General features: G+C 40.4%; 1 protein-coding gene across 9 annotated transcripts in view; it reads left to right on the top strand.

Moving 5' to 3' along the window:
• Positions 1-12015: 12015 nt before the first annotated feature.
• MGA (MAX dimerization protein MGA) overlaps positions 12016-25630 on the top strand; it is a 96437-nt gene continuing 82822 nt past the window's right edge. For 7 of the 9 annotated variants that reach the window (XM_024732353.1, XM_024732356.1, XM_024732348.1 and 4 more), the window contains exons 1-2: positions 12063-12383; positions 19308-20438. In XM_024732353.1, coding sequence (XP_024588121.1) covers positions 12289-12383; positions 19308-20438 — 1226 coding nt within the window. In that variant the 5' untranslated portion in view covers positions 12063-12288. Of the gene's footprint in view, positions 12442-19307; positions 20439-25630 lie in introns of all 9 variants that reach the window. The other 2 variants (XM_024732351.1, XM_024732350.1) reach the window with 2 other exon arrangements.

Raw genomic sequence — 25630 nt, 5'->3', positions numbered from 1 at the left:
TTAAAAGCAGCTGTAGACAATGTGTAAATAAATAAGTTTTAATAAAGTTTTATTTATGGACACTTAAAATTGAATTGTATATAACCTTCACATCATGAAACATTCCTCTTTTGATTTTTTTTTCCAACCATTTAAAAGTATAAAAACCATTCTTAGCTCATGGGCTGTACAAAAACAGGCAGACGGCCCTAGTTGGCCTGTGGGCTGTAATAGTTTGCCAACTTCTCCCTTAACCCGAAAGAGTAAGTCTACTGGGAGGAAAATCGTGCTTGATGGAGGCAGGTCTGTGAGGGAAATCATTCTGGATGGTGTTTTGACAACCCTTAAATCATACTACTGGTTAATGTCAGGATTAATACCATCGTAGAAAAAGAGAAAAAGTAAAAAGATCGGGAGTTTATGTAGTTTGGTTTTTATTTATTTAAGGAAAGATTTGTACAATTTTGTGTGTGTGTGTGTACTACCTGAAGAGCTCTTAGACTTTGGAGTTTCTAACCTAGATCTTTTATGTGAAAAATATATATGAATATGAACTTTCTTTCCCCTTAAGAAAAGTGTGTTTATTAAGACTTATATGACCTAGGAGACTTCCTTGGTGGCGCAGTGGATAAGACTCTGTGCTCCCAGTACAGGCGCTCTGGGTTCAATCTCTGGTCAGGGAATTAGATCCCACATGCATGCAGCAACTAAGTGTTCACATGTCACAACTAAGGAGCCCACCTGCCACAACTAAGGAGCCCGCCTGCCACAGCTAAGACCTGGTGCAACTAACTAAATATTTTTTTAAAAACAGACTTATGACCTAGAAAGTAGTAAATCTAGAATAATTTATTAAAAAGGGCAGGTACTGCTCTTACTTTAATTTGAAATTTTAATCTTGGCTGACTTTGTATAGGATAGGAAATAATAACAAAGTTTTTTACTTTTGTAACTTTTTGTTTCTACACGTCTCAACAAATTACTAGGTTTGAGGAAGCTTTGACAGAGTGCTGTGAAATTATCAGTAGGTGGAGTTTATCCTCAGACGATTCAGGAAAGCTAGGTATACTCTTACTATAAATATGGTATAAAAATCCTTTAAGGGGGCTTCCCTGGTGGCGCAGTGGTTGGGAGTCTGCCTGCCGATGCAGGGGACACGGGTTCGTGCCCCGGTCCGGGAGGATCCCACATCCTCTCATCCCACAGTGAGAGGCCCCCGTACTGCAAAAAAAAAAAACACAAAAACAAACAAAAAATCTTTTATTAGAGTTGAGTGAAAACCACATAATCCTTTGTTCCTTCTTTTTGTGCATATATGTGTGGTTGTTTATTCTTTATTGTTAATTTTTAAAAATGGATTTTTAAAGTAATTTATTTTTTATTTTTTTTGCGGTACGCGGGCCTCTCATTGTTGTGGCCTCTCCCGTTGCGAGCACAGGTTCCGGACGCGCAGGCTCAGGGGCCATGCCTCACGGGCCCAGCCGCTCTGCGGCATGTGGGATCTTCCCGGACAGGGGCATGAACCCGTGTCCCCTGAATTGGCAGGTGGACTCTCAACCACTGCGCCACCAGGGAAGCCCAAAATAATTTTTAAAATCGAAGTATAGCTAATGTACAATATTATATAAGTTATGGGTGTACAGTATAGGGACTAACTTTTTTTTTTTTTTTTTTTACGGTACGCGGGCCTCTCACTGTTGGGGCCCCTCCCGTTGTGGCGCACAGGCTCCAGACGCACAGGCTCAGCGGCCATGGCTCACGGGCCCAGCCGCTCCGCAGCATGTGGGATCTTCCCAGACTGGGGCACGAACTCATGTCCCCTGCATCCGCAGGCAGACTCTCAACCACTGCGCCTCCAGGGAAGCCCTGTTCACTTGGTTTTTGGATTCCACATATAAGTGAAGTTACTCTGTTCTCTCAAAGCTTACTCAGTAGCATAGTGATTGAAAGTGTGAACTTTGGGTTCAAATTTTGACTCCTTACAATGTGACCTAGAGCAAATTTTTTAACCTCTCTATACCTCAGTTTCATCTTTGAAATGAGGTTGATAAGTAGTTCCTGCTTCATTGGTTATTCGGATTAAATGAGTTAATATATGTAAAATGCTCAGTAAATGTTAGCTTTTATTATTTGTGCAGGAGGTAGACATATGATCACAAATAAGTAATTATACATTTTGATAAGTGTCATGAAGTAACAGAACAGGGTATTTTGAGAGAATTTAGAGTAGGGAGTAGGGATAGCATTGAGGTAGTGGCAATTACACAGACTTGAAGGAGGAATAGATGTTAACTAAGTGAAGATTTGTGGGGACTGGAAGCATTTCAGGCAAAAAGAAAAGGTAGTACAAAGACCCTGAGGTAGGAAAGGGTTTGGAGCATTTGACAAACAGAAGGTCATTGTGTCTGGAGTATGGTATGTTGTGGGGAGAATGACATGAATGCAGAGATCTGTAGGCCATATTAAGTTTGGATTTTGTTCTGAATGAAATGAGAAGCTAATGGAAGGTTATAAATGGCAGAGCTGGCATGAACTCATTTATGTTTAGAAAGTGTCACTTGCTGCTGTGTGGAAAATGGACTAGAGAAGAGCTAGAATGAGTGCCTAGAGATAGAGTCTATAGAAAAAAAGAAAAAAAAAGTCTATTGTAGTAGCTCAGGTAAGAGCTGTTGGTATTTAGGACTAGGGTGGCAGTAGTGGAGGTGGAATGAAACGTATGGGTTTAAAGTGTTTTAAATTGAGTGCTTCTAAGTGCCAGGTACTACAATAGAAGCTGAGGGTACAACATAGAGGTTAAAAAAGAAACAATTCCGAATTTATAGTCTAGTTTGTGGGGGTGGTGGGATAAGGGGGAGAAATAAGGCAATGAAAGAATTACACAAGTAAGTATAAATATTAGAACTGTGATAATTTCTAGTAAGGACAAATATGTGGTGCTCTGAGATCACATCATGGTCAGAAAGTCAGGGATGTTGAAACAACAGGAAAATTTGGTGATTGGCTAGACATTTGGGCAGGTAAGGAAGTGGAAAGTGTCAAGAATTACTTGGGTTTCTGATGTGAGCAAGTATGTAGGTGGATATGGAGAGAAGTCTGATTGGCTTCTAGTCTTGCATCTTCCACATGGTCTTAACCAGTGCCAGAAATAATTTTCTTAAAACATGTGAGTTTGAGTATTTTATATATCATCTTCTTTTTTTTTTTTGGCCGAGCTGAATGGCATGTGGGATTTTAGTTCCCCGACCAGGGATCGAACCCGCGCCCCCTGCATTGGAAGCGTGGAGTCTTAACCACTGGACTGCCAGGGAAGTCCCTCATGTATCTTCTTATAATCCCTTGAATGATCTCTTCTTCTTATAAGATGAATTTCCACCTCTTGCTTGCTAAGTACTATAAAATATGGCTCCCTTTGTCTTTTCTAGTCCTATAGTTATGCTTCTCCACAGATATGGACATTTTTAATAGTAGCCAATATTACAGTACTTGTGCTCCCTGAATGTGTTCCCTCTCTTGTTTCTCTGTCTTCACATAGGCTGCTTTCTGTCTGAAATGCTATTCTTCTGCACCCACTCTGCTCCTGCTCTTTCATACCTTGCTAATTTCTACTCATTCTTCACTTTCTCTGGGAATTCTTCTCTGACTTCCTCAGTCTGATTTAGCTGCCCTTGGTTTGTGCTTCCATTGCACCCTGGACAGAGAGCCATAAAAATAGCGTTCTTTATTTTTTGCTGTCATCATTGCTTATTGGTTATGTGATAATTGGTTGCCTGATAATTGATTGCAAGCTCTTGAGAGCAGAAATCGTATCTTATTTTTGTGTTCCATAATCTGTATGTGGTAAATGCACAACAAATGTTTGAAGAAATTAATGAATACTCTGTTCTTTTATATCATGTGCCTTTGCACTGCTGTTTTCTGATTAGAAAACCTTTCCCACCTTTGCTTTGTCAACTTCTAGACATCCTTTATGTAACATTAAGCCTTTATTGATACTTCAGTGACAGTTCCTCTTTACGCTGTGCTTCTCTAGTTTTTCTTTTGTACACCTCTGATAAATGTTTGACAGTATAGAGTAGGGATCTAAATGTTTGAAAGAGTGAATGTATATATATATCATGAGCATCATGGAGTTATAGATTGGGTAAATATCTCCCAAGTGTCCAATCCCATTTCGTAGGGTAGGTTACTTCTTCATGGTACTAATTTTACCTATTGCATTGATCTTTACTTCAGTATTTTATAAAGGCAGCCCTATCTCCAAATTGTGGATGATTTATTGTAGTTATCTGTTTACTGATTATATAGCTACTGCCTGCAGCATCCTTCTTTTCTTTCTCATTAATTTTATTTCTCCTTCAGGACCCAGCTCAAAAGTCCCCTCTTCTTTGTAATCTTTTAGATTCCCTAGGCTGTGTACATTCCTATGATGTTCCTAGAAGGCTTTTTCCAAACTGTCAACAATAGTTTTGCAATGTTATTATCCTGTCTCTTCATCTAGAACTCAAGGGGACTTATTTTTATTCATTTCTTTATCCCTGGTTCAGTGCCTTACACGTAGTTGGTGCTTAACACATATTTACTTAACTGATTGTATCCTTATTTAGAGAATGTTGGGTGGAACTAATCCTGGGATGAAAAATATCGGCTCTGTGTAATCACTGCAATTTATAATCTATATATAGATAATTTGGATAATGCACTATATTCAACTTGCTTGAATAATCTTTATATTCTATATTTCAATACACCTTTTTCCTTTCCTTTAACAGGTATTGCCTGCCCTCCAGTGGTTAGATCATAGCTAACATTTTTAGTAAAGGTAAAGGTTATAAAATCCTTTTTCAGTGTTTATTTTTAAGTCATTTAAAATCCTCTTAGGTTTACTTCTCAGATAAAACAAGTTTTTTTACACCCCTGTTTTTCCTTTGTCTGATATGCCTGAAGCCCAGCTTGACCTGCCTCTTCCTTTGCCACCATGAGCCACCATGTGTCCCACAGTTTTTAAGTATGTATTGATCGAATGGGTGGTTCACCCAATCTGACCTTGTTTCTTGGTTTTACTGCATTGTTCTCATATAGTTCTATTGAGGGTCCAGGATCTTGCCATAGCTATCATCTTGTTTTCAGTGACACTCCTTGCCCCCCACCAACACACACACTCAGAGTAGCTTGCTAATCGTGTGGCTGTCCTTTAGTCTGGATTGGGGTATCTCCTGGCTAACATCCTCTTCTCTTCTACTGTTACTGATGAAGAGAGGCTGACTCTTGACTCCTTGGCAAAGTGATTTATTACCAGGCCTCTTGTATGTTATTTTTTCTCAGACCAAATCTTAGCTATCCAGGGAGCCTACTCTGTGGCTAGCAGTCATTTCTAAACATCTGCTGCAAATTTTCAGTGGTATATCACGAAATAAGGACAGTGGAGTACATTTTTCATCTATCTAAATGTATTAAAAATAAATGACTATTATTCATTATGAGATATGTTCTTCTTGATTTTTGGTCTTAAAATACCCATTATTTTGGGAATTCCTTGGCGGTGCAGTGGTTAGGTCTCCGTGCTTCCACTGTAGGGGCCCTGGGTTCGATCCCTGGTTGGGGAACTAAGATATCCTGCAAGCTGTGTGGAGCAGCCCCCCAAAAAATAATTTTTAAAAACCCCATTATTTTAAGAATGACTGGTAATAGTAGGTGGTATACTTTGTAAGTTAAAAATTTGGTCACCTTGTGATGGTCATTTAAATCTTTTGGGGGGAAATTTTACTGGTTTATGATGTCCCAGTAGTCTAGGAACCACTACGTTGATCACCATAGCTCATTTCCATGAGGCAGTGGCGCCCTTCATGTAAAGTAAGCATGCCTTCTTTCATACACATTTGCAGACAGTTTTTGAGTGTATTTTTCTGCCATAGGCTTCTTGATTTTTGCCTGATTCCAGCCTTGCAGTTTACTTGCTGTCTCCCAGTCCTCTTCTTTGGCCAGTAGTTCTAGTTTCTGTTTTTATATGTTTTCATGTGTGTTTTAAATCCCTGCACAGCTCTAGGCTTAGTTAGATAAACTTCTTCCTGTTCTTCCTTTCATGCTTTCCTAGATAAGATGTTTCTTCTACGGGCTCAATACTACATTGAAAATGTATAAGCTTACTTTTCTTTTAGATCTATTCTTTTTTGTTTTGTAATCCTTCTGAAACTAGCTTTCTGAACTTCATTTTAACTGATTTCTGACATTTTCCCCTTTAGATCTTACTAAAACAAATTCACTGTTACTAAAGTACCTTTTCACCTTGAAGATATTTACTAATTTTTTTTTTTTTTTTGGTAGATCGAGTATATGCATATGGCAATCTCTGTTACAACTTGTTGCTTTTGTTAGCAGATGGTAAATTATGGGATCATAGAATTTCTCCCAGTGCAAAGAATCTGCTTGCCTTTTTTGATTTCCTGGGTAATATTGTCAAAAGTCACTCATGCAAAAGGCAGTCAATAAGTAGTTAGAGTTTCCTAGAAAAATATTCTTATCTCTTGAAGCATCTGCCCTGTCAATAATATTTATCCATTCCTCTAAGGAGAAATAATTTGAGGTAAGAGTCAATGGTACAAGTTTTTTCTAACTACAACTGTATACCTTTGGAAAATGTTGGCCACAGCAGGATGCTTGTTTGCTAATATTAATGTGCGTATGGTTAAATGAATTATGACCCTGTTTTCCAAATCCCAAATTGTTGGACATTAAGTCAATATTTGATTTTTGGACTTGCCTGGAAAACTGGGACCTATGGTTTCATATTCGTTAATTCAACAGATACTATGTGTCTGCTCTGTTCCACGCACTGTGCTAGGCACTAGAATAGAGCAAACAGTCTAGTGGGCAAGACATTCATTAATGCATAGTTTGAAAAATAATTACAGTTGTGGTAGGTGCTATAAGAAATACAGGGTACTATGAGAGCATATAACAGGGAGACATCTGTCATTGGGGGTTAAGGAAAGTTTCTTGAAGAATTGACATTTAAGCTTAAGCATGAAGAGTAAATAAGTTAGGTTTGAGGCATCTGGGAAGATCTTAGTCAAAGGGAAAAGAATATGATTGTGCAGGTTTAAGATATGGGGCAGCAAGAGGGAATGGTGTTTCTTCATGAACGTTGATAACATTCCATCACATTTCTATTCTCTTTTCCATCCTTTTGTTAACAGATATTTTCTAAAACATGCTTTTAATCACATTACTATACTGATTAAGAAACTTTTAAAGCTATTCATTGGATAGATTAATTGCTCCTTCGGGGCAGGACTCTTGCCACTTTTAATACCTTAGTCCAAGTTTCAGATATCAGAGCCAGTTATACCTCGTCCCTCTGCATGAGTTGGTTTTAGTTGCAGTAATAAATAGTAGGCAAAGAAGGAGTTATATATAAGCTGTTATGATTCTCTCTTTTCCCTCTGCCTAGCATACAAGTTTTTAGTGAAACCTGACTAGTGACAGGTTTTTTTTTTTGTTTCAAAAAACAAGCCTCTTTTGTAACCTAGTCTGTATGTAGCTCTTATTCTAAGAATGGTCTTTATTGTATTGAATTAAGATATTGTAAACAAGACAACAACCCAGGAGTTATATGAGGGGTGGTGATGGTCTCATCTGAAGAGTGGGATCATTTTCTCTTTTAGTCATTTGAGGAAGGTATGTCATCAGTAGAAATTGGAATTGGGAAGGTGGGATCTGGATAGATTAGATAAGGAATATCGTCTGTCTTGCTGGTGGATTCTGTTAAGTTGTGCCAACTCTTTGGGGTTCTAGTGTAGACCTCTGAACAGTGCGTGAGGTGCTTGTCTTTCCTCAGCATATACAAGGCACTCAGATATTTGTCGAATAGGAAAAATGTGCATGTAAATGGATAGGGCTTATGTGTTTATAGAGCAATCTTGATTCAAAACTGTGTTCTTTCTAGCCATATTGTTTATATTCCATGCATTCTCTATCCCCACCCCCCTAATATTTAGTGAAATCTCTTTGAAGGTCCAACCAAAGAAATCCAAGGGAAAGATTTTAAAAAATTAATTAATTTATTTTTAGCTGCATTGGGTCTTTGTTGCTGTGCGTGGGCTTTCTCTAGTTACGACGAGCGGGGTCTCCTCTTTGTTGTGGTGCGCGGGCTTCTCGTTGCGGTGGCCTCTCTTGTGGAGCACAGGCTTTAGGCACGCGGGCTTCAGTAGTTGTGGTACACGGGCTCAGTAGTTGTGGCTTGCAGGCTGTAGAGTGCAGGCTCAGTAGTTGCGGCGCATGGGCTTAGTTGCTCCGTGACATGTGGGATCTTCCTGGACCAGGGCTTGAACCCATGTCCCCTGCATTGGCAGGTGGGTTCTTAACCACTGTGCCACCAGGGAAGTGCTGGGAAAGATTTAAAAAAATTTTTTTCAATTTATTTGTTTTGGCTGCGCCGGGTCTTAGTTGTGGCACGCAGGAACTTTTAGTTGCAGCATGCGGACTCTTAAGTTGTGGCATTCATGCGGGATCTAGTTCTCCCACCCGGGATTGAACCCGGGCCCCCTGCATTGGGGGCACGGAGTCTTCCCACTGGACCACTAGGGAATGTCCCAGGGAAAGATTTTTGTATCAGGCTGGATGAACAAGGTGAGCTTTGATAACTGAAATGAGAGAATTCCAATTGAAAGGAGCAGGCTCTCCTGGCACCTGAAGCTTGGTCCATATGATTCAACCACAGGCACCGGAAGTCGCATGGAAACCCCTAGAACATTCCAGGACTGGGTGGTGACACAGTCACCTAGGGCTCTTCAACTAGACCGCTGAGGTTTACCTGTGAAACTCATGAGTGTCAATTCTTGTAGTTAGCTTGGAATTTTAAAAACTTGGGTTATATACAGGTGCCTTTTTTTTTTTTTTTGCGGTACGCGGGCCTCTCACTGTTGTGGCCTCTCCCGTTGCAGAGCACAGGCTCCAGACGCGCAGGCCTAGCGGCCACGGCTCACGGGCTCAGCCGCTTCGCGGCATGTGGGATCCTCCTGGACTGGGGCACGAACCTGCGTCCCCTGCCTCGGCAGGCGGACTCTCAACCACTGCGCCACCAGGGAAGCCCCAGATGCCTTTTAAAGGAAGAAGTTCTAGGTACTTCCCTGGCGGTCCCGTGGTTAAGACTTCGCCTTCCAATGCAGGGGGTGCGGGTTTGATCCCTGGTCAGGGAGCTAAGATCCCACATGCCTCGCGGCCAAAAAATCAAAACATAAAACAGAAGCAATATAGTAACAAATTCAATAAAAGACTTTTGAAATGGTCCACATCAAAAAAATCTTAAAAAAAATATAAAGGAAGAAGTTTTTGTATATCCAAAGAGTACACCCAAGGATCCCAGTCTGAGAAACACTGCATTAAACCCTGAATGCAAACACAGAGGTTGCTTGACAAAGCGAACAAAAAAAGTGGTTACTTTGGTACTAGCATAATGTTAAATCAAAAATAGGCCACTGAAATGGTGTGGCAATATTATTATTTTTAGATTATATATATAAAAACAACATTTATAAGTTCTCAGGTTCTTGATAGTACATCTCTAGATCTGTATAGGTAAGGTAAATCCCACTTTGAAAAAATACAGGTAGTTTACCTCTCCCACCAGGAGGAGATCCAGTGCTAAATCTTGAAAAAAAATTTTTTTAAGTGTCTGGCATTTCATAATGTTTGCCTGGTGTTGGGAGAGAGTAGCAAAAGAAAAACTCCATTCTCCCACACCCCCAATTCTCCAATTAGGGATATCATTTGTGTTAACGTGTTCTTCTTGGGATGCAACTCTGACTAGCCATGGTTGTTAACCAGTCATCATTCATTTACACCTTAGGATCAGATGCATTAATAACAAGTCAACACAAATTTTATTTCTGCTTCAGAAGATGGAAATTTTATATGAGGAAACCTTAGACCTTTGACAGGAAGGCATTCTTGGATGAGGTGGGAGATTCTGAAAAGGCAGCTTCCAGGAAAGAGGTGCTTGGGATCAGGGAAGAAGAGGAAGGTGTGAAAGAAACTGTTACTTTTCACTTTTGCCTAGTATCTTGGATATTATTCGTTTGTTGCACTGGTAATGCTGTGGTTGACAGTGCCTGAAGGGGGGTTTCAGAGCAAGTTCAGAAGTCCGTCAACTTTAGCCTGCATATTTTCCATTCCATATTAATTCCAGCACAATTTCTCCCCATGGTGTGGCATATTCTCTCAGGAAGAGCAGAAGGCAGAGAAAGAAGACCCTTCCTAATATGCCTGGAGTCCAGCTCAGATAAGTCTTGTTGGATAAGCCTCTTCTTTTTGGCTTTTTTGTAACCTCCTCATTCTCCTTCGCAGTTTTTTTTTTTTAAACATCTTTATTGGAGTATAATTGCTTTACAATGGTGTGTTAGTTTCTGCTGTATAACAAAGTGAATCAGCTATACATATACATATATCCCCATATCTCCTCCCTCTTGCGTCTCCCTCCCACCCTCCCTATCCCACCCCTCTAGGTGGTCACAAAGCACTGAGCTGATCTCCCTGTGCTATGTGGCTGCTTCCCACTATCTATCTATTTTACAGTTGGTAGTGTATACTATGTCCATGCCACTCTCTCACTTCGTCCCAGTTTACCCTTCCCCCTCCCCGTGTCTTCAAGTCCATTCTCCACATCTGCGTCTTTATTCCCGTCCTGCCCCTAGGTTCTTCAGTACCTTTTTAAAAAAAATTCCATATATATGTGCTAGCATACAGTATTTGTTTTTCTCTTTCTGACTTCACTCTGTATGACAGTCTCTAGGTCCATCCACCTCACTACAAATAACTCAGTTTCGTTTCGTTTTATGGCTGAGTAATACTCCATTGTATATATGTGCTACATCTTCTTTATCCATTCATCTGTCGATGGACACTTAGGTTGCTTCCATGTCCTGGCTATTGTACATAGAGCTGCAATGAACATTGTCCTTCACAGTGTTTTATGTCAAGTCACCTAGCAGGTAGTAGGTTCTCAGTACTTGCCAGTTCTTCTAAGAGAGTGAAAGGAAAGTTTGGAAACATGGACCACAATTTCTGCTCTTTTACTACCAATTTCTGTTTTGCCTCTTTTCTACAACTTTAAACAACTCTCCCTTTTTACTGGCGTGTTCGCAGAGAAGAAAGAATGGCTGGTAAGGGGTGGGTAAGAAGAAAGATAATTTTTGATGTTTGACAACCGCCTGACACATCATAGATAACTTTTTGTTTGCACCTCATAGCTTAAATACTTGAACAAACAAAAATTGAAAACGCAGGATCAGGGCATTAATGCTCAGGTAACACTCTATCGTGCAAAATTCTCATTTCCACGTTTTACTGTTTTATCAGGACATCTTTCATCTTTGTATCAGGCAAGCTAGTAGCAACTCTTCTTCCCTTCCCACTCGGCATTGAGGCTTTCGGACTCCTCCCTACTTTACTAGTGTTCTTCGGTTCTGGATGTTGTAAACTCCATCACCCGTCTCTCAGGGTCTTTTCCTCAAGGTTTCCCGACGTTCTGGCGCTCTCTAAGCCCACAGCACATTGGGGAGGAAGATCGTGGATTCATTTGACGGGCCAATGAAGCCTTGCGGGCTGCGGAATCCCACGTGGGTGGGGCTGGGCTCAGCAGGGGCGGGGCCGGCGAGGAGCCCAAGGGAAAAGGTGGCAGGCTCAGTTGAGAAAGCCCGCGGGCAAAGGTTTCACAGATTTCACGAAGGCTTCGTGTGCGAGGCTGGGGGAATTGGGGTACCTCCCTCCTGCCTCGTCACTCTTGATTCTGGAAGCTTCAGTAGGCATTTCTCGGTTGCTGGTACCCGGAAAGGCAGCGGCTTCAGCTCCAGGGGCGGGTCCCAAGGGTCTTGTCGCAGCTCCGGGGCCGTTTGGCCTCCTGGTGTTGGGGGAGGGGCGAGGGAGGTGCTGCTCGCGCCTCCTTTTGCGCTTGCGCGACGGTCTCCGAGAGGGTAGGAGCGCGTGCGCGATGACGTGGACGTTTGATGCGCGCGCAGGCTCTTCAGCTGGAGCGGACACACGGTGTGCGAACCGAACAGAATAACCCGCCCCCAGCGGGATGTGAAGGACTCCGGGTGAGGCCGGCCACGCCCCGCACGGTAACTCTCGGGCCTGGGTGGAGGACGTCTCTTTAGTACTGGCCCGATTGGAGTTTTCCGAGAGTTTGAAGCTCTTGTGTATTTTTTATGGTGTCAGAAGCGTTCCGCTGAGCGATCTTCGCACGCTCCGGCCAGGCCAGGCCTTGCGCGGAGCCGCCTTTGGCGCGCGCCTGTGGTCTTCTGAGCGAGGCTGCGCATGTCACCTCGCGCGCGTCCCCGGCCTCACTTCCGCGTCGCGTCGCGAACTAACTGGGAACATCGACGCCAGCAAGAGGCCACGAGGCGGGCGGGGTGAGAAGCGCCCATGGCGCGGGCCTGCCCTCGCGTGCGTGGGGTGCCGCGCCGCATGGTACGATACGCGTGACGCCTTCCAGCCAGGCGTGGAGCTTTAGGTCGAGAGCCGTGCTTGTGCGCTTTGCCTTTTAGAGCTCAGGTCTCGGGGTTCCAAAACTGTGCTGACCTCGCTTTTCTAAGCAGCTGTGTGCAGCGTTTTGACACCTGTATAAAGCTGTCGCCCAGCATGTAATTTCCTGGCAGGTTGTTTGAAGCAAGACCGCGAGTTTAATAAAAAAGGAGGGCGAGGAAGTGAGCCGTATAGGAGTGGGAACTTGGTAAACAAAGGACCGGTGGTTCGTAAGTGCAGAAATGAGGGCGGGGAAAACAGGTGGGAAGAGCAGGTGTTATTTTCTTTTTCCCTCTGTGGGGCAGCCTTTGGCTAGTTCTCTGTTTGTGTGCCTTCCCGCTTCTATTAATTTGTCAAGTTGGTCGCTGCCCTAGCGGTAGGTGGGTCTGGGACAGAAATAAACCGCTCCGAGCACCAGTAACCAAAGTTGACGAATCTGCGTGCGAAGAGTATGGAGAAGTTAGGGATTATTTCACACTAGGTTGAGAGTAGGAAGTGGTAGTGTCATGATTTGAAGAGTTTTGCTTTGCCTTCGGAACTCTGGAGATGCCTCCTCTGGCGAGGTTGGAAGCAGGGAGAGTGTAGGAGGTCTGAAAGGAAGGGTTACCAATGGCAGAACAACGTGAGTAACGAAAGTACTCTTCCTTCTGAGGGGAGACCACTCTCCCAGGGTTCGCGTCGCCGGGGCAGACACGTGGATCAAGAGAACTCTCGAGCCCACCCGCGCGCTGCCAGTGTGTGTTGTGAAGCTTTCCGGGCTTCTGCGGCAGAGTCCCTGGCAAAAACTGCCTGCTCTGCCTCTTTTTGGGCACAACGCCGCGGCTAGGCTGCAGGGAAAGTGCCTGGAGGTGGCGTGACGGCTGCTGGGAAGGGGGCTGGCCTGGGAGGGCCGGGCGGGTGGTTCTGTAGTTTCCACGGTAACAGAATGCGACTGGATCCCGCCGAGCGATTCGCGGGTTCCGGCCGGCGGCACGTGATCAGTCGGACTCGACTCCCCCGGAAGAGCTTTCCTTGCGGCATTTTTTCACGTGGTTCTTGGCTAGCTGGGCTTTGCAGTTGGAGAGCGGTGATCTGGGCCCCGATAGTCGACGGCGACTGTAGTCCTCCGAGACTGGCAGGCGGCCTTTTCACTTCCAAGCGTATGGAGTGGGCGCTAGTGCTTCTTGCTGCTGTAGGGCTATGTTTCCAGCTGTTGTGTGAGTTGAGTGGGTTGGGTGCATTTTCCAGAGAACACATGCTTAGGATTTGAGAAAACTTAGTGCCCCAGGTACCTTGCCATACTTAATCCAAGGCAAGGTGGCCATTTGATTGCTGTCCGTTTCTGCCATATACGTTAGTTCTTTAAATTCTACTTATGCAAATATTAGGGACCTGAGAGCTTTCTAACACCGAGTTGTAGTTAAGGGATCATTCCTAGGAATAGAAAATGCTCATGAAGCCAGCATTAACAAATGGTATTTGAGGAGAGAAGCGGGGGGGACTACTATCTTAGGTAAATGCAACTTTGTGCCTTAAAACCTAAAGCATTTCAGATAATATTTTGAAATTTACCTTTCAAATTTAGGGTTGTGGTGATGATAAAATGCCCAGGGTATAGTCTGGTCCAAAGTAAGCGCTTATTAATAGATCACGAGTACCATTTATTTAATTATTAAAGTTAACTTAATGACGATTAAGAACGGATAGTTGGCTCTTTTACTCTTTGCATCGCTTGCTATCATATTTTCTGACTATTTTTGTGTGCAAATTATAGTTTTAAAAAGATTTTTCAAATTTCTGGGCTCATTGTATATTGGTGAATACTGAAATTCGAGTGAACCTATTCTCTTACAAATTTGAGTTTCAGAAACGTAACCACACTCTTATAGTGAATGATTATGTTAAGGAACAAACTAACATCTTTGTGCCTACCATACAGTAATGCATTTGTTGTATGAAAAGTTATAGTTATTTTTAGCAACTTCGGAAACATTCGGTTTAGGTTCACCATCATTTGAATAGTTTGTGTTTTTAAAGTAATGGTATTGATTTGGAATTTTAAATTGGCGTACTTTGGGGCCGGGGCTAGTACCTGAATCATTGAATTAGGTACCTACCTAGTAAACCAGTTAGTGTATTTGGTAAGTTGTATGAGGGTTATGGCTTTAGTAGTTAAACATTTCCCAGAGATGTCACTGGTGAAAAGATACTCAGAATAGGGACTCCGAAATTGTAGCAATTTACTTATGGAACTTGCCATGTTACCTGAAAACATTCTCTGCAAAATGGCATTTGTGTGTTGGTGTGTGAGTGCCTGTACCTTCAAAACGTTGACATTTTCAGAATGTTAGTATTTCACATCCACAATTAAACTTACCTCCTCGGGTCACTTTTATAGTTATTTTATTTAGATAACTGCTTGATCTTGAAAAGCTGAACTTTTTTTTTTTTGAATGTTAAGTTATATCTATGTACCAAAACTGTGGTCTTCCTTAATGCTTTCAGAGAGCCAAACACAGAGTATTTTTAGAATCTTGCTGGAAGGAGATTTACTGCTTCATGAGTAGCCTAGCTCTTCCTAAAGTAATTTGATTTTTGCAATTGGTTAAAGTTATCTTAGACTTTAGAGTGGTATTTCTGTGTCTGAAACAGCTAAATTTGCTGAATTGACTATCCTTTCTTTAGAAAATCCAGTATATATAGTATTCCAAAAGCATAGGCATATTGCTTATAGTGAAGTGAAATCTGTGCTTAAAGATTATTGTGGAATAAAATTGTATTACTTGTTTGTAAACCAAGTAGCAATGTATGGCTCAAGATAGAGATTGTTTTGTTCGTAAGTTAGGTTTCTCCGCGGCATGTGGGATCTTCCCGGACCAGGGCTCGAACCCGTGTCCCCTGCCTTGGCAGGCGGATTCTTAACCACTGCGCCACCAGGGAAGCCCGGTTTTATACATTTTGATCAACTCCTGGAATAACTGACTGGAGGATTAAAAAAAGACCTTATACAAATCAAAAGTCAGAAAGTTCTAACTTTTTTTCCCTCTTAATACACATTTTTACATTTATTAGTTACCTGTGTACAGAGTGCAGATAGGGCAGTCTGACTCTTCTGCTCTTAATTTTTCTGTTTAGATGAAAGGAAAATTTTGAAATGTGTATATATAATGTAAGTAAGAAGTTTACTTCAGTACAGTCTCTAACACTAAACTGGATTTCTGTCAGTAGAATCTTTGATATTTCATAGATTAATTTTTAAGGGATAGTGATTGGTTAAAACTTCTTTGCCCCAGTTTTACCTGTAAAAATGATCTGAAAATCAAGAATTTAATATTATAGAATGTTTAGGATATTCTGAACCCTATAATGTCTTCATAGGCTTGGGATAGTGAAAAAAATTTTTCAGATACTTCTTTGCTGTGTGCCGTATTTAAATGCACTTCATGAGAGTGTTTTTGCATAATTGCTTACAAAAATACTTGATTTGTAACAAAATTTTGAGCTTTATGGACTAAATACAAGATTAGGAGTTTGTGTTATTTGATATATATACCATTTTAGAGGAATTGGTTTTTGTGAATTTTCTGAACTTTACTATTTTTATAAAGTCACTTTATTTGTGACTTCTCAGTCTGTTTAAATTTTGTTTTATTGGTCTCTGGTAGGTGTTACTTAAACTTGATAGTTTTAGGAAACCAATAAACTTAATTGCCTTAAGCCTGAGAAAGCTTTTGAAAAGAATCACTCTAAATTTTATCTATCTCTTAAATGCCAAATCGGAGGAGAGATTCTTTTTTCACCTTTCCTGGGTATTAGTACAGTGGTGTCAGAAAGTGTGTTTCTGTTTTCACATTTAGCCATAATACAAAACAATAGCCAACCTTTTTTAAAGCCTTGATTTTTAAAAATATTATCCTCAGGCTAATGAATATTTTAAGTTTTGGAGTCCCCCCCACTTTTTTGGGGGGGCGGTCATGTGGCCAGCCCTATAAGAAGATGTGAAATTCAGATCAGATGCTTTTGCTGCTTGTTAGTAGTTCTGATGAAGAGTAAAATTAGACTTTTAATTATAATGAGGAGCACCAATAAGTGGCTCAATCTGATTAGTCAAAATTACTGACCCACTTTAAACAGAAGTAGTAATGTAACATTTTCCTTTTTTGTATAAAAGCTAATTGGTGATAGTTTTATATCTTGTAGAATATTTAGGTAATTTAGCACATCACTTTAGTTGAATGTAACAATCTGAGATTTCTTTAAAACATTTTATTGAGATATAATTCACATAACATAAAATTCACCATTTTAAAGGATACATTTAAGTGGTTTTTGGTTCCTGAACATTTCGATCACCCCCAAAAGAAACCCCATACCAATTAGCAATTGTGCCAATTATTCCTCTCCCTTTTCACTGTCAACTATGGATCTACTTTCTGTAGATTTGCCTATTCTGGACATTTCATGTAAATGGAATTGTACAATATATGTGGCATTTTTCTTGTAACATTTATGAATTAACTAATTTAGTTTTTTTTTTGAAATTGGTTGTATGTCTACAAGATACAAAATTTAGAAAGTGTCAGAATATGTATTCTTCCAGCCACCCTGTTTTCCCTTGATAAAGCCAATACTACCAGTTCCTTTTTTGTCTTTACAGATAGTCTATGTCAAGCAGATACATACATACTGGGTTTTTTCTTTGGCTTTTTTTTTGTTGAAACTTTGTAGAAGTATGTAGCATAATCTACAATTGTTTTGAACTTTATGCTCTTAATATATCTTGTACTTTTGTATGAGTCCATAAAGTTTATAATTCTTTTCTAGCTGCAGAATATTCCACTCCGTCGTTGTACCGCCATTTATCACTGGTGTGTATGTGTGTATTTGCACACATGTATATAAGATAAAACCCTAGAGGAACTGCTGTTTCATGGGATGTATGCATTTGTACTTTTGATATTTTCATGTTATCCTCTTAGATTCTGTCATCTTACACTCTCAGCAACTGGTTAGATGAGAATGCTGGTTGATGTACACCCTTTACAACACCTCTGCCAAACTTTGATTTTTGCTGTTCTGATAGGGTAAAAAACAGTATTTTAGGACGACTTTAATTTCCTCTATTCCGAGACTATGTACGTTTTCATAACCATTTGCTTTTCCTATTCTTTGCCCATTTTTCTGTTAGATTTTTTGTCTTGTTGATTTGTATAAAATGATCCCTTTTGATATTACGGAAATGAGTTTTTTTTTTTTTTTTTTTTTTTTTGCGGTACGCAGGCCTCTCACTGTTGTGGCCTCTCCCGTTGTGGAGCACAGGCTCCGGACGTGCAGGCTCAGAGGCCATGGCTCACGGGCCCAGCCGCTCTGCGGCATGTGGGGTCTTCCCGGACCGGGGCATGAACCCGTGTCCCCTGCATCGGTAGGCGGACTCTCAACCACTGCGCAACCAGGGAAGCCCCGGGAAATGAGTTCTTTATGATATAAGTTGCAAATATAGTTTTCCATTCAGGCATTTGTTTTTTATTTTGCGTGGGTGGTTTTTGTCATGTTAAAAACAAATTTACATGATTTTGAATTTATCAAAAATTCTGTCGTCTTATTGACTTCTAGATTTTATGTCCTACTTATTATCAAAAAGGTTTTCTCAAAGATTTCTTTAAGAATTAAAAAAAAATTACACTGAGGCGAGGTGGGGTGGGATTTAAATGTTTGGTCTGTCTGGAATTTTTTTCAGTGTAAGGTCTGAGGTGTGGAGCCAACTGTTTCTTTCCTAGTAAGTTCCAGTGATTTGTCATGGTTTCTTTAAATGTATGTACTAACAAGGTAAATAGCATTTTACTTATGTATGAACTCATGCCATTACCATAATAACTGTTGATCTTATACAAAGATAACATGTAAATTTGTTAATTTTTACTCATCTCAGGAGAACTTGCTGTGTAATGGAATCCTCTGGCAAATTAATTCATTAAGTATCAGGATCCTTTTAAAATGAAAATAACTTTCCAATTTGATCTCTTTAAGTCTGTATATTTTTCTTTTCTAAAAACTAAGGCATTTATTTTATTTTTAAATTAATTAATTTTTTTGGCTGCGTTGGGTCTTCGTTGCTGCACGCAGGCTTTCTCTAGTTGTGGCGAGCAGGGGCTCCTCTTTGTTTCGGTGCGCGGGCTTCTCATTGCGGTGGCTTCTCTCGTTGCAGAGCACGGGCTCTAGGTGTGTGGGCTTCAGTAGTTGCAGCATGTGGGCTCAGTAGTTGTGGCATGCAGGCCCTGTAGTTGCAGCATGCGGGCCCTTAGAGCACACGGGCTTCAGTAGTTGTGGCGCTTGGGCTCAGTAGTTGTGGCACTTGGGCTCAGTAGTTGTGGCGCTTGGGCTCAGTAGTTGTGGCGCTTGGGCTCAGTAGTTGTGGCACATGGGCTTAGTTGCTCCGTGGAAGTGGGATCTTCCCCGACCAGGGATCTTCCCTTGCATTGGCAGGCAGATTCTTAACCATTGTGCCACCAGGGAAGTTCGAAGTCTGTATACTTTTATACTTTCATGTAGTTTTTCTAAAATGAATGTACACTTTTTGTTTTTATTTGAGATTGTAGTATGTATAGTGAATTATTGGAGATTGGGATATGAATAATTTAACTAATTAGATTAAAACGAACTTTAAAGAGATAAATACTCCAGAATCAGTATCTTCACAGTGATTGAGAGAAAGGTAGAAGCAAAGTCTTAGAAGAATTTAGGAATATATTTTGGGGGTACTGTAATCATTCTTGTATTTTTGTTAACAAAATAAATGTTCACTTGATTAAAGTGTTTTTTTGCTTGTTTTTTAGGCTGGGAAGGCCATTGTGGTTATGTGGTAACTATAGTTATCTTACTACTGATTTTCCCACTGGAATCATGGAGGAGAAACAGCAGATTATATTGGCTAATCAAGATGGTGGGACAGTGGCAGGAGCAGCACCTACCTTCTTTGTCATCCTAAAACAGCCAGGAAATGGCAAAACTGATCAAGGAATTTTGGTTACTAATCGGGATGCCTGCGCTTTGGCTAGCAGTGTTTCATCACCAGGAAAATCTAAGGGAAAGATTTGCCTTCCAGCTGATTGTACTGTAGGAGGAATCACTGTCACCTTGGATAACAATAGTATGTGGAACGAATTCTATCATCGAAGCACAGAGATGATCCTGACCAAGCAGGGAAGACGCATGTTTCCTTACTGTCGTTATTGGATAACAGGTTTAGATTCAAATATGAAATATATCCTTGTCATGGATATATCTCCTGTGGATAACCATCGTTATAAATGGAATGGTCGCTGGTGGGAGCCCAGTGGGAAGGCTGAACCCCATGTTTTGGGGAGGGTTTTTATTCATCCAGAATCTCCTTCCACAGGTCATTATTGGATGCATCAACCAGTATCTTTCTATAAACTCAAACTTACCAACAATACACTGGACCAAGAAGGGCATATTATCTTGCACTCTATGCATCGCTACCTGCCGAGGCTTCATTTGGTGCCTGCAGAGAAGGCTACCGAAGTGATACAGTTAAATGGCCCTGGTGTCCACACTTTTACCTTCCCACAGACTGAATTCTTTGCAGTAACAGCTTATCAAAACATTCAGATTACCCAGTTGAAAATAGATTACAATCCATTTGCTAAAGGCTTCCGGGATGATGGGCTGAATAGTAAGCCCCAGAGAGATGGAAAGCAAAAGAACAGCTCTGACCAGGAAGGGAATAGTGTTCCCAGTTCTCCTGGTCAACGGGTCCGTCTTACAGAAGGTGAGGGGTCAGAGATACAGCTAACGGATTCGGATCCTTTATTGAGGGGTCATGAAGCATCATGCAAGGGTTTGGAGAAGCCTTCCCTTAATGTAAAACGAGACTTTCTAGGTTTCATGGATATTGATTCAGCACTTGGTGAAGTTCCTCAGTTGAAGCAAGAGGTTTCTGAAAGGTAGGTAACAGATTTTCTGTTCTTAGAGATAAAAGGAAGGTTTGAATTTAAAATACTGATTGTGTGGATTGCTGACTTTAGACATTGATAAATGCAAGCTGCTATAAAATGTACCACAGTTGCTTTTATATTCTGTGAAGTGACAGTTCATTTTTCTGTAATGAATATGGATTGGGTTCACAATCCAGAATTGTAGGCAAATTAGATGACTTATCAGAATGGGGACCTTAGATTTAGATTGTAGGTTTAGACTTTCGTTAATCCTGTGTGGCTGTTCCTTGTTAATATATATAGATGAATTTTTTAAAATATTGAAATATAGTTGATGTACAGTATGTATAGACAACTCTTGATTGATTGGGGAAGGGAAAAGAATGACCCCCAAATCATAACTGAAACAGAATTTACCCAGTGAGGCACAGAAGAGATTTAAAGTAAAGTTGTTTATATGTAGTACATAAGAATTTTGTGCCCTGTGGACATCCTAATCCATAAATTTCCTGAGTAAGAAATAAGCTGAAGATTATTACATGTTAAAATAGCATGATATACTCTTGTGCTTTTTAAATTTGAACTTGTGTTATTTATTTATTTTTATCAAAGTCTTTATGTTTTTAGAGCAATTTTAGGTTTGCAGCAAAATTGAGAGGAAAGTACAGAGATTTCCCATACAGCCCCTGCCTCCACACATGCATAGCCATTCCCATTAGCAACATTCCCCACCAGAGTGGTACATTTGTGTCAATTGATGAACCTATATTGATGCATCATAATCACCCAAAGTCCGTAGATTACATAAGGGTTCACTGTTGGTGATATACATTCTGTGGGTTTGGACAAATATGTAATGACATGTATCCACCCTCATTGTATCATACAGAGTATTTTCATTGCCCTGGAAATCCTCTATTCTCCACCTGTTAATTCCCCTTCCCATCTGGCAACCTTTTACCTTTTTATTATCTCACTGCTTTGCCTTGTCCAGAATTTCATATAGTTGGAATTATACAGTATGTAGCCTTCTCAAATTGGCTTCTTTCACTTAGTAATATGTATATAAGGTTCCTTCATGTCTGTTCATGGCTTGGTACCACATTTTTTTTCAGTGCTGAATAGTATTTCCTTGTTTGGTTGTACCAGTTCATTTATTCATTCACCTCCTGAAGGACATCTTGGGTGCTTCCCAGTTTTGGCAATTATGAATAAAGCTGCCACGAACATCCATGTCCAAGCCTTCAGTTCACTTGGGTATATACCAAAGAGTGTGGTTGCTAGATCGTACGGTAACAGTAGTGTTAGATTTATAAGAAACTGCCAAACTCTTCCAAAGTGGCTGTACCATTTTGCAGAAATGAGAGTTCTTGTTGCTCTGCATCCTTGTCAGCACTTGGTGTTGTCAGTTTTCTGGATTTTGGCCTTTCTAATAGGTGTGTAGTAGTAGTATCTTGTTTAAATTTGCCTTTCCCTGATGACACGATGTCATCAGGTGGTGCATTTTTTCATATGCTTATTTGCCATCTGTATGTCATCTTTGGTGTCTTTTAAGGTCTTTGGCCCATTTTCTAATCAGATTGTTTTACTGTTTTCTTAAGAGTTCCTTATATATTTTGGTGTGTTTTTTGAGGGGGGGCTGCCTTGGGTCTTAGTTGTGGCATGTGGGATCGTTGCGGCATGCGGGCTTCTCTCTACTTGTGGCGCACGGGCTGCAGAGTGCGTGGGCTCAGTAGTTGCAGTGTGCAGGCTTAGTTGCCCCGTGGCATGTGGCATCTTAGTTCCCTGACCAGGGATCGAACCTGCGTCCCCTGCATTGGAAGGTGGATTCTTAAGGACCACCAGGGAAGTCCCAGTTCTTCTGCAAATATTTTCTCCTAGTCTGTGGTCTTCTCATTCTCTTGTTGTCTTTCACAAAGCAGTTTATTATTTTAATGAAGTTCAGCCTATCAATGATTTCCTTCATGGATCATGCCTTTGATTTCATATCTAAAAAGTCATTGCCATATTTAAGGTCATGTAGGTTTTCTCTTAGGTTATCTTTTAGGATCCTTATAGTTCTGTGTTTTACATTTTGGTTTATGATCCATTTTGTATTAATTTATGTGAAAGTTGGAAGGTCTGCGTCTAGATTGATTTCTTTGCATGTGGATGTCCCTGCTGTTCCAGCACCATTTGTTGAGAAGACTCTCTTTGCTCCATTGTACTGTCCTTGCTCCTTTGTCAAAGATCAGTTGACTCTATTTATGTGAGTCTATTGTGGGCTCTCTAGTCTGTTCCATTGACCTATTTGTTTTTTCACCAGTACTACACTGATTTGATTACTGTAGCTTTTTAAGTAAGTCTTGAACCTGGGTAGTGTTAGCCCTCCAACTTTGTTCTCCTTCAATATTGTATTGGCTATTCTGGGTCTTTTTCTTCTCTATGTAGACTTGAGAATGAGTTCCATAAAATGACTTGCTGGGATTTTGATTTTGGTTGCATTGAATCTATAGATCAAGTTGGGAGGAGCTGACATCTTAACTATATTGACTCTTCCTATTCATGAACACTGACTATCTCTCCATTTATTTAGTTCTTTAATTTTTTCCATCAGAGTATTGTCATTTTCCCCATATTGATCTTGCACATATTAGATTTATACCTCAGTATTTCACTATTTGGGGGTGATAATGTAAATGGTATTGTTTTTTTAACTTCAAATTCCACTTGTTCTCTGTTGATATATAGGGAAGCAACTGACTTTGGTACTTTATCCTTGTATTCTGCAACTTTGCTATAATCACTTATTAGTTCCAGAAGTTTTTTGGAGATTCTTTTGGATTTTCTACCTAGATGATCACGTCATTCATAAACAAGACAGCTTTCTTTCTCTCAAATCTGTATTCCTTTATTTGCTTTTCTTGTCCTATTGCATTCACTAGGACTTCCAGTATGATGCTGAAAAGGAGTGATGAGAGGTGACATCCTTGCCTTGTTTCTGATCTTAGTGGGAAAGTTTCTAGTTTCTCACCATTAAGTATGATGTTTGTTTTAGGTTTTTTGTAGATATTCTTTTTTTTGGCTGTGCCTTGCCATATGTGGGATCTTAGTTCCCTTTGTAGATATTCTTGATTAAGTTGAGGAAGTTTCCTTCTATTGCTAATTTACTGAGAGTTTTTATCATGGATGGGTGTTGCATATTGTCAAATGCTTTTTTTCTGAATCTGTTGATATCATGTGACTTTTTTCTTTTCTGGTTTATTGATGTGATGGATTTTGTTAATTGATTTTTGAATGAACCAGCCTCGTATACCTGGGATGAATCCCACATGGTTATGGTGTATAATTCTTTTTATATGTTTTATTTGATTTGCTCTTATTTTGAGGATTTTTGCATTTATGTTCTTGAAGAATAATGGTCTGTAGTTGTCTTGTAATGTCTTTGTCTGGTTTTGGGATTGGTGTTATGCTGGCTTCATAGAAGGAGTCAGGAAGCATTGCCACTACTCCATCTTCTGAAAGAGATTGTAGAGAATTGGTATCATTTCTTTCTCATATGTTTGGGAAATTTTACCAGTGAACCCATCTGGGCCTGGTGCTTTCTGTTTTGGAACCTTATTGATTCAACTTCTTAAATAAATATAGGCCTATTTTTTTTTTTTTTTTGTGGTAGGCGGGCCTCTCACTGTGTGGCCTCTCCCTTTGCAGAGCACAGGCTCCGGACGCGCAGGCTCAGCGGCCATGGCTCATGGGCCCAGCCGCTCCGCGGCATGTGGGATCTTCCCAGACCGGGGCACGAACCCGCATCCCCTGCATCGGCAGGCGGACTCTCAACCACTGCGCCACCAGGGAAGCCCTATAGGCCTATTTTGATTGTCTCTTGTGTGAGCTTTGGAAGATTGTGTTTTTCAAGGAATTGGCTCATTTCATCTAGGGTATCATTTGTTGGCATAAAATTGTTCATATATTCCTTTATTATCCTTTTGATGTCCATGGGATCTGTAGTGGTGTCCCTCTTTTTCTTTTTTTAAATTTAATTTATTATTTATTTTGGTTGCACTGGGTCTTAGTTGCGGCTGGTGGTCTCCTTAGTTGTGGCATGCAAACTCTTAGTTGTGCTATGCATGTGGGATCCAGTTCCCTGACTAGGGATTGAACCCACGTCCCCTGCATTGGAAGGTGGATTTTTAACTGCTGTGTCACCAGGGAAGTCCCCCTTCTTTTTATTTCTTATAATAATAATTTGTGTCTTCTCTCGTTTTTCCTTAGACTGGCTAGAGGCTTATCCCGCGTCCCCTGCATCGGCAGGCGGACTCCCAACCACTGCGCCACCAGGGAAGCCCCTATTGACTTTTTTTTATTGATCTCTGAAAAGATCAATTAAAAAAATCAAAAGTTAAAAAAATCAGCTTTCGGTTTTATTGATTTTTATCTACTGATTTTTCTGTTTTCAGTTTCATTGATTTCTGCCCTGATTCTTATTTCTTTTCTGCTGCTCACTTTGGATTTAATTTGCTCCTTTTTTTCTAATTTCCTAAGGTGGAAACTTAGATTATTGATTTTAGATCCTCTTTCTTTTCTAATATATGCATTCAGTGCTATGTTTCTTTGTAAGCACCACTTTCTCTGTGTCCCACAAATTTTGATGAGTTGTATTTATATTTTCACTTAGTTCAGAATATTTAAAAATTTCTCTCGAGATTTTTTCTTTGACCCATGTGTTATTTAGAAGTGTGTTGTTTAATCAGTTACTTTGGGATTTTTGTTAAGTTTTTTAAGATGTGTTTTATGGTCCAGAATGTGGTTTAGCTTGGTGAATGTTCCATGTTAACTTGAGAAGAATGTGTATTCTGCTGTTGTTGAAGTAATCTATACATGTCAATTAGATCTAGTTAATTGATGGCTTAACTGAATTCCATTATGTCCTTACTGACTTTATGCCTGCTGGATCTGTCCATTTCTGATGTGTTTCAGTCTCTAATAGTAGATTCATCTGTTTCTCCTTGCCATTTCTTTTAGTTTTTGCTTCATGTAGGTTGATACTCTGTTTTGGGGCACATATATGTTAAGGATTGTTATGTCTTCTTGGAGGATTGACCCTTTATCATTATGTAACGTCCTTCATTATCCCTGATAACTTTCATTACTTTTAAGTCTATTCTGTCTGAAATTAAAATAGCTACTCCTGCTTTCTTTTGATTAGTGTTAGCATGATATAT

The sequence above is a fragment of the Neophocaena asiaeorientalis genome, unplaced genomic scaffold (assembly GCF_003031525.2).
Source record: "Neophocaena asiaeorientalis asiaeorientalis breed wild unplaced genomic scaffold, Neophocaena_asiaeorientalis_V1.1 scaffold119, whole genome shotgun sequence".
Lineage (NCBI taxonomy): Eukaryota > Metazoa > Chordata > Mammalia > Artiodactyla > Phocoenidae > Neophocaena > Neophocaena asiaeorientalis.
This window is presented reverse-complemented; position numbering and strand designations above follow the sequence as displayed.